This window comes from Labrus mixtus, chromosome 21 (assembly GCF_963584025.1).
Source record: "Labrus mixtus chromosome 21, fLabMix1.1, whole genome shotgun sequence".
NCBI classification, from domain to species: Eukaryota; Metazoa; Chordata; class Actinopteri; order Labriformes; family Labridae; genus Labrus; species Labrus mixtus.
The window spans coordinates 7059498-7074424 of NC_083632.1; the positions used below are offsets into that span (position 1 = coordinate 7059498).

The 14927-nt window shown below is 39.3% G+C and overlaps 1 protein-coding gene across 1 annotated transcript; it reads right to left on the reverse strand.

Moving 5' to 3' along the window:
* Positions 1–2859: 2859 nt before the first annotated feature.
* Positions 2860–14717, reverse strand: fshr (follicle stimulating hormone receptor). Its single transcript, XM_061028682.1, has 14 exons — positions 14350–14717; positions 12089–12160; positions 11428–11502; positions 11127–11201; positions 10955–11029; positions 9329–9403; positions 9016–9096; positions 7634–7702; positions 7451–7525; positions 6760–6945; positions 5383–5603; positions 4997–5178; positions 4661–4852; positions 2860–4056 (listed from the first exon to the last, which is right to left on the reverse strand). The coding sequence occupies exons 1-14, from the start codon at positions 14541–14543 to the stop codon at positions 3520–3522; spliced, it is 2109 nt and encodes a 702-aa protein (XP_060884665.1). The 5' UTR covers positions 14544–14717; the 3' UTR covers positions 2860–3519.
* Between the last annotated feature and the right edge of the window lie 210 nt (positions 14718–14927).

A 14927-nucleotide genomic window follows, 5' to 3' on the forward strand; every position in this document is an offset into this window, starting at 1 on the left:
GGGAAATAATAAAGTACATGCAGGAAATAGCTCAATGCCTAGTGATGATGTGGCCTTTAGTTAGAAGAAGGGAGAGACATATGTGGATTTCCTACCTAAATGTTAAAGTAGTTAACGTCAAGTATCCCATGAGGAGACACAACAGCAGCATACTCTTTCTATTAATGGCTTCTTCTCTTGCCGTAGACCAAAATGTGTCCCAGTACTCCACTGCGCTCAGTCTGTGGACTTTAATGAACCTCAGCGCTGCATGTGAGCAGATGAGGAGAGGGAGTTTTTCAGGAGGCTTTTTTTCATACACTGAGCTGCAAAGAAACATCTCACTGAGACCAAATAAAGTCAGAACTTAATAACAAATATAACATTTGTGTTGCATGTCATCTCTGATGCAACTATTATGTCTTTTTTAAATGATAGTGCATGTTAGCAAAGACTGGTGGTTTATACAGACACATGTTATTGTTCAGTTGAATCTACTTTAATGCATGTTTTTGTGTCTAAATGTCTTTAAATATTTTTATTTATGTAATGTTCTAATAATTAAATAAATTAAGATCCTTTTGTCACAGATTGGGATTTCAATCTGAGTTTATGCATTCTGAGTTTTCCACATTACTTTGACAATTAGTATTCATTGGGTTTAATTTTACATCTATGTTGTGTATTCCTGTGTAATCTTTATTTTTATCTTAATTTTTCAATTACAATACTTTCTGACTTCATGTGACTATATGAGCTCGTGCATATATTATTTATCGTTGTAAGGCACTCAAAGCTGTATTTCTTACACTTTTTGTTTACTATTCTAGTTTTTGTTTTTGCATATTCAAAGTGTCTGCAGAGAGGCCGAATTTTACGAATTAGCCAGAGAGAATTCAAAAACAATCATGCAGTAGGAGCACCCCCTGCTGGTAAAAGACTATACTGCATGCACAGGATCAGTGTTGGCATGTAGGAGGCAGTGTATCCATATCAATGAGCTGGACTCAGATTCCTTTTTGCAGCTGCAGCCTTGAAACCCCGGGTTCCTTGCCTCTCAGTGTGTGTGAGCCTTATCAAGCTGTCGTGTCCATCCTCCTGTAATAAGCAGAAGGAGCAGCTGTGTAGTCTGCCCCTCAGTCACGCACCCAGCCCACCCTTGCACCTCAAGCAGAGGTTGGTGGGGTCACTTTGTCCTTGAAAGCGTTTGGCTGCTGCGAAGGACAGAAAAATCTCTAGATAAAGACAGCAAGTTAGAGCATGTGTGTTTTTCCTTTATTTCTTTTCAGAGCACTCTCTCCTTCAGTTTAAAAACTTTATATAAGCATACACATATAATTATGATCATTTAAAAACAACAAGAAATACAACATTCGCCCGTAAAAAAAACACTTAAAAATGGCACATGATACTAATTTATAAACTATAAAAAAAAATGAAATGACAGATAATTACACACAATACATTGAAAAAGTGAGAAACTGAAGGTTAGGCGACATGTTGGAGGCTTGTAGAGCTACAGCAGACAGCGTGTATGAGTGGATTATTAATGAGTGGGTCCCCGTGGTGTGCTTCCTAATGAATATCATTCAATCATGATGTTGAATGTTAAAAGGATGTTGATTTCTTGATGTGAACATGTGCGGCATCCCGAGAGTCCAACCTTTATGAAACTCTTTGAAAGTACTTCGCATTATCTTGAGACAGCAGATGGAGGCATTTGCAGAAGACGTCCCCTGAAAGTGAAGTCATTATACCTCGTCTTCTACTTTCATTTATCCTCTAAATTGTCATTATGCAGTAAACTCCACCCATGTTGTGCTCAAGGAATAATCTAGGACAGACATTTGACCTAGATTTGGTAAAAGAATCTGCAGTTCACCTGTAGCTATCTTTACATGGATTTGTACACACACTATGAATACAGTGAAGTTTACACATTTGTATTTTTTGGCAGATCAGAGGTACAGGCAACTAATAAGAGATACATGAAAACCAACAAAATTGAATGTGAATAGGCATACAAAAGATACGTTGGTTTAATATTTGAATATATAGCAGCAGAGGTGGGGGGTCTTTTTATGCCTTTATTTAACAGGACAGTGGATAGTGTATAAAATCAGGGAGTGAGAGTGAGTGGGGAGTGACATGCAGGAATGGAGCCACAGGTTGAACACAAACCTGGGCACAACACTTGAATGATTATAGCCTCCGTACATAGGATGCGACCTAACCGCTAGGCCATCCTGCGCTCCCTTGTTTCTGTACTCTAATAAAGTTTCAGTGTCGTATAAAACAGAAAAACACAAAGCCACTCTCTTGTTAAATAATTAAAATGCCTTTATTTTCATGGCATGGGCATGTAGATATTAAAATTAACTGATGCTTTTTGGCATCAAGCCTTCATCAGCAAATCAGTAAAAAGGCTTTCACATGCAGAAAACTCCTGAAAAACTTTGGATATTTCCAGGAGGCGCTGTATGTGTGAACACACACAGCCACATTTTTCACTCAAAGTCAAAGTCAGGAAATATTGTTTTCCAGATGAAGGCTTGATGCTGAAATGCGTTATGGTTTGTTTTATTTTCTACATCATCATGCTATGAAAATAAAGGCATTTTAATTGTTTAATAAAGAGTGCCTTGGAGATTTTTCTTGTTTTATAAGATTGTATAGTATCCCTATCTCAAGAGCTCCTCAAACACACACTCCTTTGGGTTCAAAAAGCTCTCAGAAAAAAATGTGTTCATACTGAACCACAATTTTTACTGAAGCCAAACATTACACAAATCTCCCTTAATGGATGAGAGAGTAACACGGGGGAAATAAAAAATAAACACTGGGAAAAAAGACATAACATAACAAGATGAAAACTGACTAACAGTGAGGTCTTACACTAACATTAGGGGATATGGCCAACATGGCAGCAACGCAAAGCACAGAGACATTCCTCATCCGCTTGATTTACACATTGAAGCAAAGCAATGTTCATGATGTTCAGTAGTTTCTTCATTCATCTGACGTTAGAATGATTTACGTTAAATAGTCTCAAAAATATGATGTGAGATTCACACAGAAACAGCTGGTTGAAACGTCCTTATAGGAGCCTTAATAACACTGTAGTTGTGTCGGTCGTCCCTTTAACCAGAAGGTTGGGGATTGGATCCCCAGCTCCTGCAGCCACATGTCCGATGTGTCCTTGGGCAAAACTCTTAACTCCATGTTGCTCCTGCTGCTTCGGCGTGTGTGAATGGGATTAGTTACTTCTGATGGCCACTTTAAACAGCAGCCTCTGCCATCAGTGTGAATGTGTAGGTGTGACCTGCGGTGTAACAGCACTTTGAGTAGTCAGAAGACTAGAAAAGCGCTATACAGGCTCCAGTCCATTTCTAGTTTAAAAGTTAAATAGATACTTCTGAAGTATCTGTAGGTCACTTCAACTTGTGCTGTCATGCACTCAACTCTGTTAATATCTCATTCAGATCTTAGAGAAACTGTCTGTATTTGCCATGCCAGGCTTTTTTATTATCACTGATTAAGTTAGTATTCTTGTTTTCCATCTTGACTCAGCGTCTGGGCCAAGGAGCACAGCATCACATGGCTGCTCTTTGGAGAAGTCCAGGCCGGCTGCTGACACGAAGAACTCTCCGTCCTGTAAATCTGCGCTTGCGTCTTAAACAGGCCGAACCGAGCAGCAAGGAGAACGAAATCCCGTCTGAATGTGCGGGTGAAGAAGGCGTAGAGGAAGGGGTTGGAGCAGGAGTTTATGGGGTAGAAGAGCACCAGCAGGAGTTTGGAATTGGAGACGGTGATGAGAGGGAGCTTGAGAGCGGCCGAGAGGGCGAAGAAGGAGATGGGAGCCATGCAGATGAAGTCGGTGAAGATATGGACGGCCATGCGTTGGGCAACGCGGGTGTCTGCATGGGCGGGGGCTGACGTAGGGTTTCGGACGGTCAGGTAGATGCTGAGGTAACAGACGCACACACAGAGGAACGCCAGGATGTTGAGAAGGAGCAGAAACACCACGTAGATCTGAGACTTCACAGACTCCACGTCCATGGGCAGGCAGATACTCACCTGCACCCCCAAAAACAAATACAGAAAAAGTTGTTCATATTACAGTGTGTACATCTTCCTACAACAGTACAGAACGTAGGCAAAAACTCAGAGGATATAAATTGATAACATGTAACAATGAACAACGTGGGAAGAATGATAAACTTTAGATAATTATGGTATTTTATAAAATAAACATAGTACAAAACACAGAATAAACTGAAATTTTTACGTTACACAAATTAAAAAAAGGGTATTTAAATCATATGGAGGATGAGTTCATGCTCCATTTTGCATCCCAAATTATGTGAACCCGAGCAAATCCTGAATAAAGCTGCTGTCAAGAACTAAAATGCACGGAGGAGTTGCATTGAGGATGTGAGGTTAAGACAAAGCGCTCATCTTATCAAAGCAAACATTACATGCAATTTGTGGCTGAGCATCATTTTCACAGGTTTTTGAAGCAAATCAAGTATATTGCACTCATTTAGAGGAATATGAGTTCATGCGCCATTTTGCATCCCTAATGACTTTGACCTGAGCAGATTATGACAGATATTAATTGCTGTCACAAACTTGAAAGCGAAGAAGCGGTACATAGAGTATGTCTGTTTGAGGCGCCCACCTTGCCATAGCTGCTCACTCCGACTGTGGGCAGGAAGGCAGCGAGCGAGGAGAAGATCCAGCCTGCTGTCATGACGATACACGCGTGTCTCAGACGAAGTTTACGGTCGAGCCGCAGAGCGTGTGTGATGGTGTGCCAGCGTTCCAGGGTGATCGCTGTTAATGTAAACACTGACAGTTCACTGGCAAACACCTGAAGTTGACACACAAACACACATATTTCTATTCAAACATATTAACAAGTCTTGTTGTTTATGTATCAACATGGGCATTACATTTGTATGCAAAAGACTCTCTGGCTGTACACACACACACACACACACACACACACACACACCGTGAAGAAGCCCGCTGCACTGCAGCCCAGACCCATCTGCCAGTCTATGGCGTGGTTGTAGTACTGGCCACGTGTGAGCATGTCTACAGTTGCTATGACGACCAGGTAGATGCCCATGCAGAGGTCAGAGAAAGCAAGGTGGCACATGAGGAAACGGGGGACGGTCAATTTGGAGCGGCTGCCTGACAAAAAATAAAGTGAGAGGTAGCTGCAGGTTTAAAGTGCAGTTATCACATTTTTTGATCAGATCCTTTCACAATGTAATGTTCATATAGATTCAAAATATAATGTGCTTAGCTGCACTGTTTATTATTTATTTAACAATTTTAACCTTTGTAATATTAAAGAAAACTAAAAAAAAGGGAATAGATTTTACCGTTACATACCTAACAAGACCACGAGTACCGCTGCGTTCCCCAACAGGGCCAGGATGGAGATGATCCAGATGAGGACCCGTAGCAGGGTGGTGGACATGATGTCCTCACAGGGGTTAAAGGCATCGGGGGCTGGGGTGCAGGTGATGGAGGTGACGTTGGAGCAGTGGGCTCTGTAGAATTGAATGTTATCTGGGGCCTCAGGGTGGGTACACAGGGAGCTCCAGTTTGACCTAATGAAAAGAAATGCATCATCTGAGGTGTAATAGCAATCCACTGGTTTTGTACTATTCCCAATTTTGACACTTTGATTTGCTTATTACAAGACACCATTACAATCGAGGCCCTGTGATCCACACTTAGTTAATTTAAATGGTAATCATTAATTGAGTCATAAAGAGATAAGAAAATAAGATATTTGTATCATTTGATTTAATCAGATATTTGAAGATAAGATAAGATATTAGATAAGATTATCATTTTGCACAACTAGACAAAAAAAATCTTCAGGGTGTTTTTTCTTTTCTTTTTTCATTGAAATGAATCACACTTGTCTTGAAGCGTGTTTAGCCATAGACAGAGCATCTATTGTTAAAAAAAAAAGAAGGTAAAAATGTGTTGTGTCATGGTGGAAAGTTTGCTTTTAGGGAGACGAGCCTGGTAATGGCTGAAAGGCTGAAATCACAAAAATAACCACGCAGGACTGCGTCAGCTCTTTGTCAAAAAGTGACATAGCTCAGAGTCTGTGTTAGAGAGATTAATAAAAAAAACTGCAACACACATAGTAGAATGTGAGGACTCCTTTTTGCAGGCCTTTATGCTCAGACCACATCATGGATTTAGATTATCTTAAACAGAGTGACAAGTTGTTTACCTTTCTTTTCAGTCTTTATTCTAAGCTAAACTAACTGTACAATAAATACATTTAGTCTACAAACATAGTGTTATGACAAAGTAAATATAACTTTTAGCAAGAAAGACATATTCCAAAAACTTTTGTCTATCTAGGACTTTATTTGTTATATTGACGAACACTTGACTTTTTGTATAATTAGAAACTGTTTCTAATTTTCTTTTGTTAGATATTTAAACTCACCGTTTGCTTGCACCTTCACATTTCCTTTTTTTACAACTATTGTACATATTTCTTATAAGACTATTTTTTACATTTCTATTTTATTTTTCGTTTATACTATTTACAGTAAGTTCCTTGACAGTAGGAGTGCAGTGTTTTAATGTCTTTCTACTTTTATATTCCATTTTTATTTTAACTGTTTTTGCGCCAAAACCACAAAAAACAAATTCCACCTTAATTAATTAAACCTTCCGAGCAATGATTCTGGCCGGTAATGAAAAGACGCTCAACCATGTTGGCTAGTGCATGCGTACCGTTTTCTGTGCACGTTCTTGAAGGCGCAGCAGTGCGATGAGTACGTCAGGTTGGCCTGGTAGAGTTTGGTAAAAAGATGCAGAGGAGGAAGCTCTTTCAGATTAATGGCGGACTTTGCAAACAGCTTCTCGAGACCAGCGAGGATGGAGTCTGGCAGGGAGCTGAGTGCTGTGTGGGAAATGTCCCTGCAAGTACAGACAAGCTGATAACATAACCATGACTTTAATTTCAGAAATGCTATTTTCAGCTTCTTTTTTTTTTTATTGCTTTGAAAAAATAGGCGACTGTCCTTTAATAAGATTACAAAAGCTGTCATCAAATATCTAAGGGACAAAAAGTGTGTCAGCAAAACGTCCAGTTTTTCTTTGATGAAGTCAAATTTGGACAGAAAAGGATATTGGGAAGAGCTCCTGTTTGATTGCCAACAGGAAACATTTATTTATTTATTTTTGACTGCAACTTCAATTAAAAACGTGTCTCTTTGTTCGGAGAATTAACGGGACAAATCCCTGTTTGAATGACTTCACCTGCTCTCGGTTTATTTTTACCTCAAATCTGGCATGCTTCTACATTTTTTTGAGCCTCCCCACACACGCCACATTGTTTCATGTTTTCTCCTACATGCCATGACTTTAGTAATGATGAGGGTGAATCATGTAGGCATGAGTTACTGTTGGATGACATGCTTACAGTACCACCAACTCACTGGAACCCACAAAGGCATTGGGATTGATGTGAGTAAGCTGTTCATTGCCTTTCAGACACCTGAAATAAAGAGACAGAAAAAGAGAGGAATTAAAAATGTGAGCTGATTTTTTTTAAATCTTATTTTTGAAGCTTCTGTTTGGAATTTTGTCTCCGCCTGTGACTCACAATCTGTGCATCTTTGTGCCGTTGAAGGCGTCACTCGCCACCTCCTTGATACCATTTCGAGTGAGCCGTCTGTCATTGGAAAGGGAAGCCAAATTTCAGTCACATGGACCAAACACAGAACAATCCCTTCAGAAAATGTATCCAAAAAATACAAGCTAATTTTAAATGTGTGTGGCTCTTTTGTTTTCAGTGACTGGAGCAGTTTAACGATGACAAATACACTAAATAAGTTTTTAACGTGATGTAAGACGTCGTCATCTCTATCTTGATGTTTCACTGGAAAAGCTTCTTTTAACTTGGAAGTAACTGTATTCAATTTCAAATGACTCGATTATAAGAAATCAGCCCACCAAAGTAGTGTTCATTTGAAATACATCATCATAACAACTCTTTTACCCGTCTGTTCAACATAAACCTAGAGGAAGAGCTAGCTGGTTTAGCCTAGCTTAAGTACTGTAAACAGAGGAAAAGCAGCTAGCCTGCATCTGTCAAAGAGAATAAGCTTCATTGGTAATATGCTTTCTATCTGAAAGTAAGATGAGAAGATTGATACAACTCTCATCTCACTCTCTCTACCTGTCTGTTAAATCTAAACATGAACACTGCCAGGCTAGCTTAGCTCAAATACTGGAAACATAACCAGAGGAAAACAACTAGCCTGTCGCTGCCAAAGGTCATAACAATTAACTTACTGATAATAATGCTGTTGTAAAATACACTTTCTTGCTGATACAAATATAAGAAGATTGATACAACTGTAAAGTCCGTCTGTTAAGTATAAACCTGGCAGCAGCTAGCTAGCTTAGCATTGCCCAAATAATGGTAACAGAGAGAAGCAGCCTTTCCTTAAAGAATCGAATATTTATTCGTTTATCTATCTGTGAGGAGGGTCAGATGCCGTCCCAAAAAACGATTAAAGGTGTTAAATAATTTAAATTGTTTATTTTACCCATTATTGTAAAAATATTTACAAAAAAGTAGTTCATTTTCAAACTTAACCGTATCATTAGGTGAAATAAAAATTAATTTAATGTTTAGAAAACACGTAAAATGTACGTTTGCACATGACAGCAACAGTGTAGGTGTCTGCTCATACAGACATATGTCTACTTATTACGTTTTGTTTGTCCACTCAGTGCTAAAGTCTGAAATGGCGAGCTGAAAAGTTTGGGAACCTCTGCATTACAGGACTCATCGTGGATGAGAGGCAAAAGAGGGGCAATGGAAAAAATAAATGCACGCTGTAGTCGTAAGAGGGCTAGAAATGCAGAAAACAAGGAGACAGTGAGGAGATGGGAACATTTATCACTGTGCATGCAATGCCCACTCAGAGCTGTGTGAGGGTGGTGTTTCTAAAAAAAAAAAAACGATGAATCCCTTACATCTCGCTGATAGTTTGAGTGCAGAGGCCTCTGAAGGCATTGGCGGGGACTTTCTCTATGTGACTGTTCTCTTGCAGGTCCCTTAGCAGCACATGGATAAAAAAACACACAAGATTTCCAAGAGGTAAATACTTTTTTAAAGTAGAAAAAAAATCAATAAAAATACCCTTAAGGTACAGAAATAAATAGTTTGTATTTCTAATTCTCTGCTCCCTCGGTGCATAGATTTGAAATGGTGTGTTATATGTGTAATAGTGAGAAGAGTATCTGAGCATGCTTTTGTGCTTCATTTGAATTAAGCATTGAGACTTACAACACAAATCTGGTGGCCGTGGACTGGATCTGACTGAAATTTGGAAAAACTCTCAGTCCGGTGTTGGAGATGGTCCTGTGATGTGCAAAAAGAATCACCAAATGTTACTATATTCACACTGCCACCTCTGAACAACACACAGTCGATGCAATGAGTCACAGTTATAAAATCGGACAATGTAGCATTCACTGTATTTGCAGAGCTACATTTTAACAAGTGAAGATATTCCAAGATAATTCAGTGAGAAGCTCGGGTGGCAGAGAGACAAATCAGATATCTAAGAGCATCTTGTCCCAAAATACTGTCATAATTCTGCAATAACACTAAACAAGTGCAAACTCTACTGTCTTTGAAATGTTTGATAGTCTGTAAAACACTGACGCTTCAGATCTTGGACAAAACTGTTTTTTAATTCAGGAAACCTCTTTCAAAACAAGACAAATATGACTGTAGAGCCAGGTGTAAGGGAAAGTTCGGTATTAATGAAGCAGGGATGTATAAGGTACTTGTCATTATTTAGTGTATTAGCCACAGGAGATGTGGGTCAGCATGGCCCCTTCAAGAAGAGACCAGTCAGAGTGCTGCTTGGCTATATGGCTTTGCATAGAGGGCTGTTTGCACCACACAATTTAACTAATTTAAGAAAGTCTTCATTGTTGAGTCTGACGTTTTTCCTCTGGGTACTCAAGTCAATAAAAGAATCCTCTTGTATCCAAAGTAAACAGCATGTCATATTCCTTTTAAAATCGTTCTTTTTTTAAATTTTAGCTCGGTTGTATTAGTTGTCTCTTTTGAAGCCTGTAGAACCAAACAGCTGATCAGTGCGCTTCAGGTGGAGGAACCATTATTATTTACAGTCTATGGGGGGAACGTGTATCTCACATTTGACATTTGAAAATCAAGTTTAAGAAATTTTGTTGGTGTTTTAGTGTTAACATTTAATTTGACAAAAATCTCAAATAAATGATAAATCTTAATAGAAATCTAATTTTTTTTTTTTTTCAGATAAGGTGCCCTGAGTCAAAAGTTTATTAACTTATTTTGATCACCATACATGGTTCTATTTCTGCGTCTCAGTTCTCACAATTTGGGGACAAACAGAACACTGTTTGTTAAAAAAATGCCAGTGAGGGGGCACTGGAGGCCGAGTGGTGAGGGCACACGCCCGATGTACAGATGCTGCAGTCCTCGAAGCAGGAGGCCCATCTTCAAATCAAACCTGTGGCTCCTCCATCATTCCCTACTCTCTCTGTCCCTAACTTCCAATTATATCCACTGTCCTATCTCTACAATAAAGACACAAAAAGCCCAAAAATAAATCTTACAAAGAAAAAAATGTCAGTGAGTGAGTGGTGTGGAAATGTGTTGTCCTTTGTAAACAGTTACTAAAGGTATTATTCCAAATGATGAAAACAAGTCCTGCCTTTGAAACAAACATTTTCTACATGAAAAACTCACTTGACAGAAGTGTGACACACTCTTCCAGGGGATCCAAGCTAATAAAAAAATCATGACTTTGGCCGTGTGGGGGCCTGTCAGAAGTAGGCCTGTCACCCACGACCCACTTTTTGGACTCACAATCAGTTTGAAAAACACAAATTCAAGAGGAACGTTTTCTTCACTCACATATACTGTAGTTTCATGATGTGTCTGAAAGCATCTGAATCGATCTGTCTCAGGTGTTTTGACTTTGTGATGGTTCTGAAAGAAGCGCACGGTTATGTTCATATTAGTACAAATGACAGGTCTTAGGATCACAGACTTTCAGCACTGCAATTACGCTGCCAGTTATACTCACATTTCAGAGAGTTCAGGGAGATCAGAGAAGGCAAAAGCCTCGATGCTCTCTAATGCAACATTTTCAGATATGTAGCTAGAGGAAACACAAACAACACACGATACATTTTCAGAAAAATCAGCACTTATTCTTGGGCGTATTTTGTCTTCAGCAGCCTACAAAGTTAACTCCTCATCTGTGTGGATGAAGAGCTTTCTCAGAGTCCGCAGCTCTCCTTGTTCCATAACAAAGACTGAACACACAACTAGGTTGGGCTTAATGGGTCATGAGCGGTCGCTTTTTTAGAGATACGCGTACTCACATATGAGTGAGGCGAGGCAGGCCGGCGAAGGCAAACGCACCGATTCTCTCCAGCAGGTTGTTCTCTGTTATGGTGCTGAAGAAGGAAGAGGATGACATCAGGGGAAAATTAAAGGACGCCAAGGATTGTTAAATATGATATGTATGTTTCATACGTGGGTCTTCTTGTATACTCTTTAAATGAAGCTTCAATGATGCAACGTATGAAAAAAACTGAGGGTTTATCATGAAGAACAAGTGGTCAAAACTTTAATTTACGTTCCCCAATCCTGAGTCAGTGGTCTCTAAAGTTTTGCTTTCTTTTTACGTTCCTACTTTCGATCTACATTTTCTAAGATCTTTTGTAAGAGATTTAAAAGAAAGGAAACATTATATCAACTCTCATGAACTTTAATTATGGAGATTTAGCTAAAGATCATAACTTAGAAAACAGTTAGATTAGCGTTTTGTGGATTTGGGATTCCAGACACTTTAATCTGTAGCATTAAATTTCTATTTTTTAAGAAGAAACTTCTTCTTACTACTTCTTCTACTAGTTCTGACCTGTGGCCCTTCTCTGCACCGCTTCTCTGTTTGGATTATCCACATGTGGAGTGTTTTGACCTCCTCAGATCATGTTCCTCATTAAAGAATAAACATGAAACATGGACACACATACTTACAGTTTCTCGAGGTGCTGCAGGCTGCTAAGAGCACCCTGGGGAATCAGTCGGATCTGTGTCTGCTTAACTTTCCTGTTGCAAAAAAACAGAGACATTAAACACGGAAAAGCGTTTAGCAATGAGGAACCAACGTAATCGTAAGGGGCCAAATTTTTCCATGTTTCAGGTACAGCGAGTTCAGTGATGCTGGGAATGATTTTCCGTATGAGAACGACAGATCATTTAACATCAAGCTGTTGTGGATCAAATCTGAGATGGCCATCCAATTCTGCATACTTGTATTCATCCCAACATTTCCTCAGCCTTGACCTTCTCCAGGCAGAACAGCACAGACGAGAACACACACATCGTCGCCTGGGATTTCACTGTACGTCTCTCGGGAATATTCCCCCGTCCTGCCACAAAGTAGTTCACATGTACTCATGTTGTATTTGTCTTTGCATGCTTTGTGAGAAATAATATGTACATCAGGACTTTGCTCGTGTGTACGTCTGAGTCCATGGCTGTGCAGACGCTTTTGGCGGTCCTCATTCTCTCCTCCCTCTTTCTGACCTTGAGATTCTTCCAAAACTTTCACCGGCCAAAACAACAGGTCAGTGTTTACGCCGTGTGGCAATGACCCTCACTTGCCTCTTCCAGCTCGACTTTACTGTGTCGTAAACATTTAATCAACTTACCGCTTCACACCTTAATAACTAAAGCGAAGTATCTCAACCTCTTGTTGAACATATTCCTCTGACACTTACAGTTTCAAGTTTGACTCCCAAATCTTGGCCTGTGCTGCTTAAACTTTAAACCTGGTCCTAAATAAAGAGGATGTGAAATGACATCATACTCTAAATCCCACATTAAGTATCAGTTATAAGTGGGGCGCCAGTAGAATAGGGGTTAGTGCACGCGCTCCATTTATGGAGGCAAGTCCTCCATAAATGGCTGATGGCACCGATGAATCAGGTTCTGCTTGACTTTTCTGCCAGATTAAAGGAGAGTTTCTGTTCCCTCTGTTGCCAAGTGTTTGCTCATAAGTGGATTCATGTTGGGGTCTCTGTAAATAATAATAATAATAATAATAATAAACAGTCCAGACCGGCTTCCTAGTGAAGAGATAGTGTCATGAGTTATATTTTGGTTTTGCCTTATATAAATGAAAAATGTTTGTTTTGTTAGTCCGGCATAAAAAAATCACTTTCCAACAGTAAACTTGTGATTTTCAGATAACAGTTGCCACCACAAATAAGTGCCAAGATCTGATCAAATGTAAACAACTAAATATAGGTGAATAAAAAGGCAGCAATACGACTGCAGTAATAATACAAAAAAATAAAATGCGTATATAATTGACTTTAAAACCATGTTTTTAGGCTTTTGTGACGCCCGTGTGATACCTGTTCAATTGTTTTTTTTTTTTTAAAGATCAAGGTATGAATAAAGAAAAGAAACCATGAGACAGAAAGAGCTACCTCCGCAGAAAGAAGCTGGCAAAGCTTTATGTCAGCAGATTAATTCATAAAAAAAGGAAAAAAGGAGAGATAATGTAAAAGAATTGGTCTGAGTAAGCAGTTTTGTTTCATAACTGTTGTGCATACATTTTTCAGTATAAAAGACTTCAAAAAACTTCTGTTAAATTGTCAACCAGAAAATGAATTATTTAAAGCTGAGGTTCATTAATATTACCTGAGAGACTACAAAACTCCAGAAGCCCTAAATAGACGTGCATTTATACATTTAATTTTCTCCATTTTCACACGATAACGAGTCATTTTCTGATGTTTTCACAAGATCTCGACTTATTTCACTTGTATTCCCGGGTTAGGAAAGTTGGTTTTCCCCACTGTAACAGATTGATGTATCCCCAAGAGATAACACAGCTTGCTTTCTTGAGAAAACAGAATCATTTTTTTATCCAGTAAACAAAACAATAGGCTGGCCACGAGGTGACATGCTACCATCACCCACACTAATGAGGTAAGTTAAAACCCTATTTCTGTTGGTTTGGTGCTTTTTCAACTTTGGAGATACAAGAAAAATAAGTTGATACTGTATCTTGAGAAAATAATTGGAAATTATTTGTAAGGGGAGTAAATAAAATGTTTGGATGCATGGCTTCCTAGGGCCTCCGTACAAAATTACTTGATCTTGCATTCTCATTAACAGTTTCTCAGAGATGTGGGGAATAAAAATCTGCAGAAACAAAATATTTTATCCCGAAACATTTCTGCAGATCTCAGAGTGTGCGTCCACTTGTTTGTGTTTGTACTCACAGGCATTGTGTGTTGCTGGAGATATTGGAGGGAATCTCTGTGACCTCGATGCTCAGCGGATACCAGATGCATTGGGTTCGTTTGGCCCGGACGGTCTCATCTTCATGTTTTATGTCCATCTCAGAAGAAGGCGCAGACGCTGCTGTCATCTCCACCGTCGCAAACACCACCATCATCAGAATCACCACCACCATCTTTTCTGTCTCAACACAGCCCAGACACAAATCTTCTATTATTCTTCTTCTTTTGTTTCCTATCACTCTGAGCTTGTTTCCCAAGTGGTGTTTACATGCATGCAGGCCTTCCTCAAGTGCCCACACTTGACATTTAATATGTTTTTTTTTTTTCTGTCCGTCTATCTGCGCTGGGTTCACCTCCAGGTCGAAGAGAGAAGTGTGATGTGCTTTAGTGCTTCCTGCCATGTGGTGGTGAACGATGGGGGCGTGTAAAAAGCTCTATGGGTGTATGAAGATGTAGGAGGTCTCTCAGGGGGATGTGTGTGTTAAATGGGTGTGTAAAAATAACCACAGAAGGACATAGATCTTGAATTCCTGAAAAATTAGTTTCCAATTTGTTTT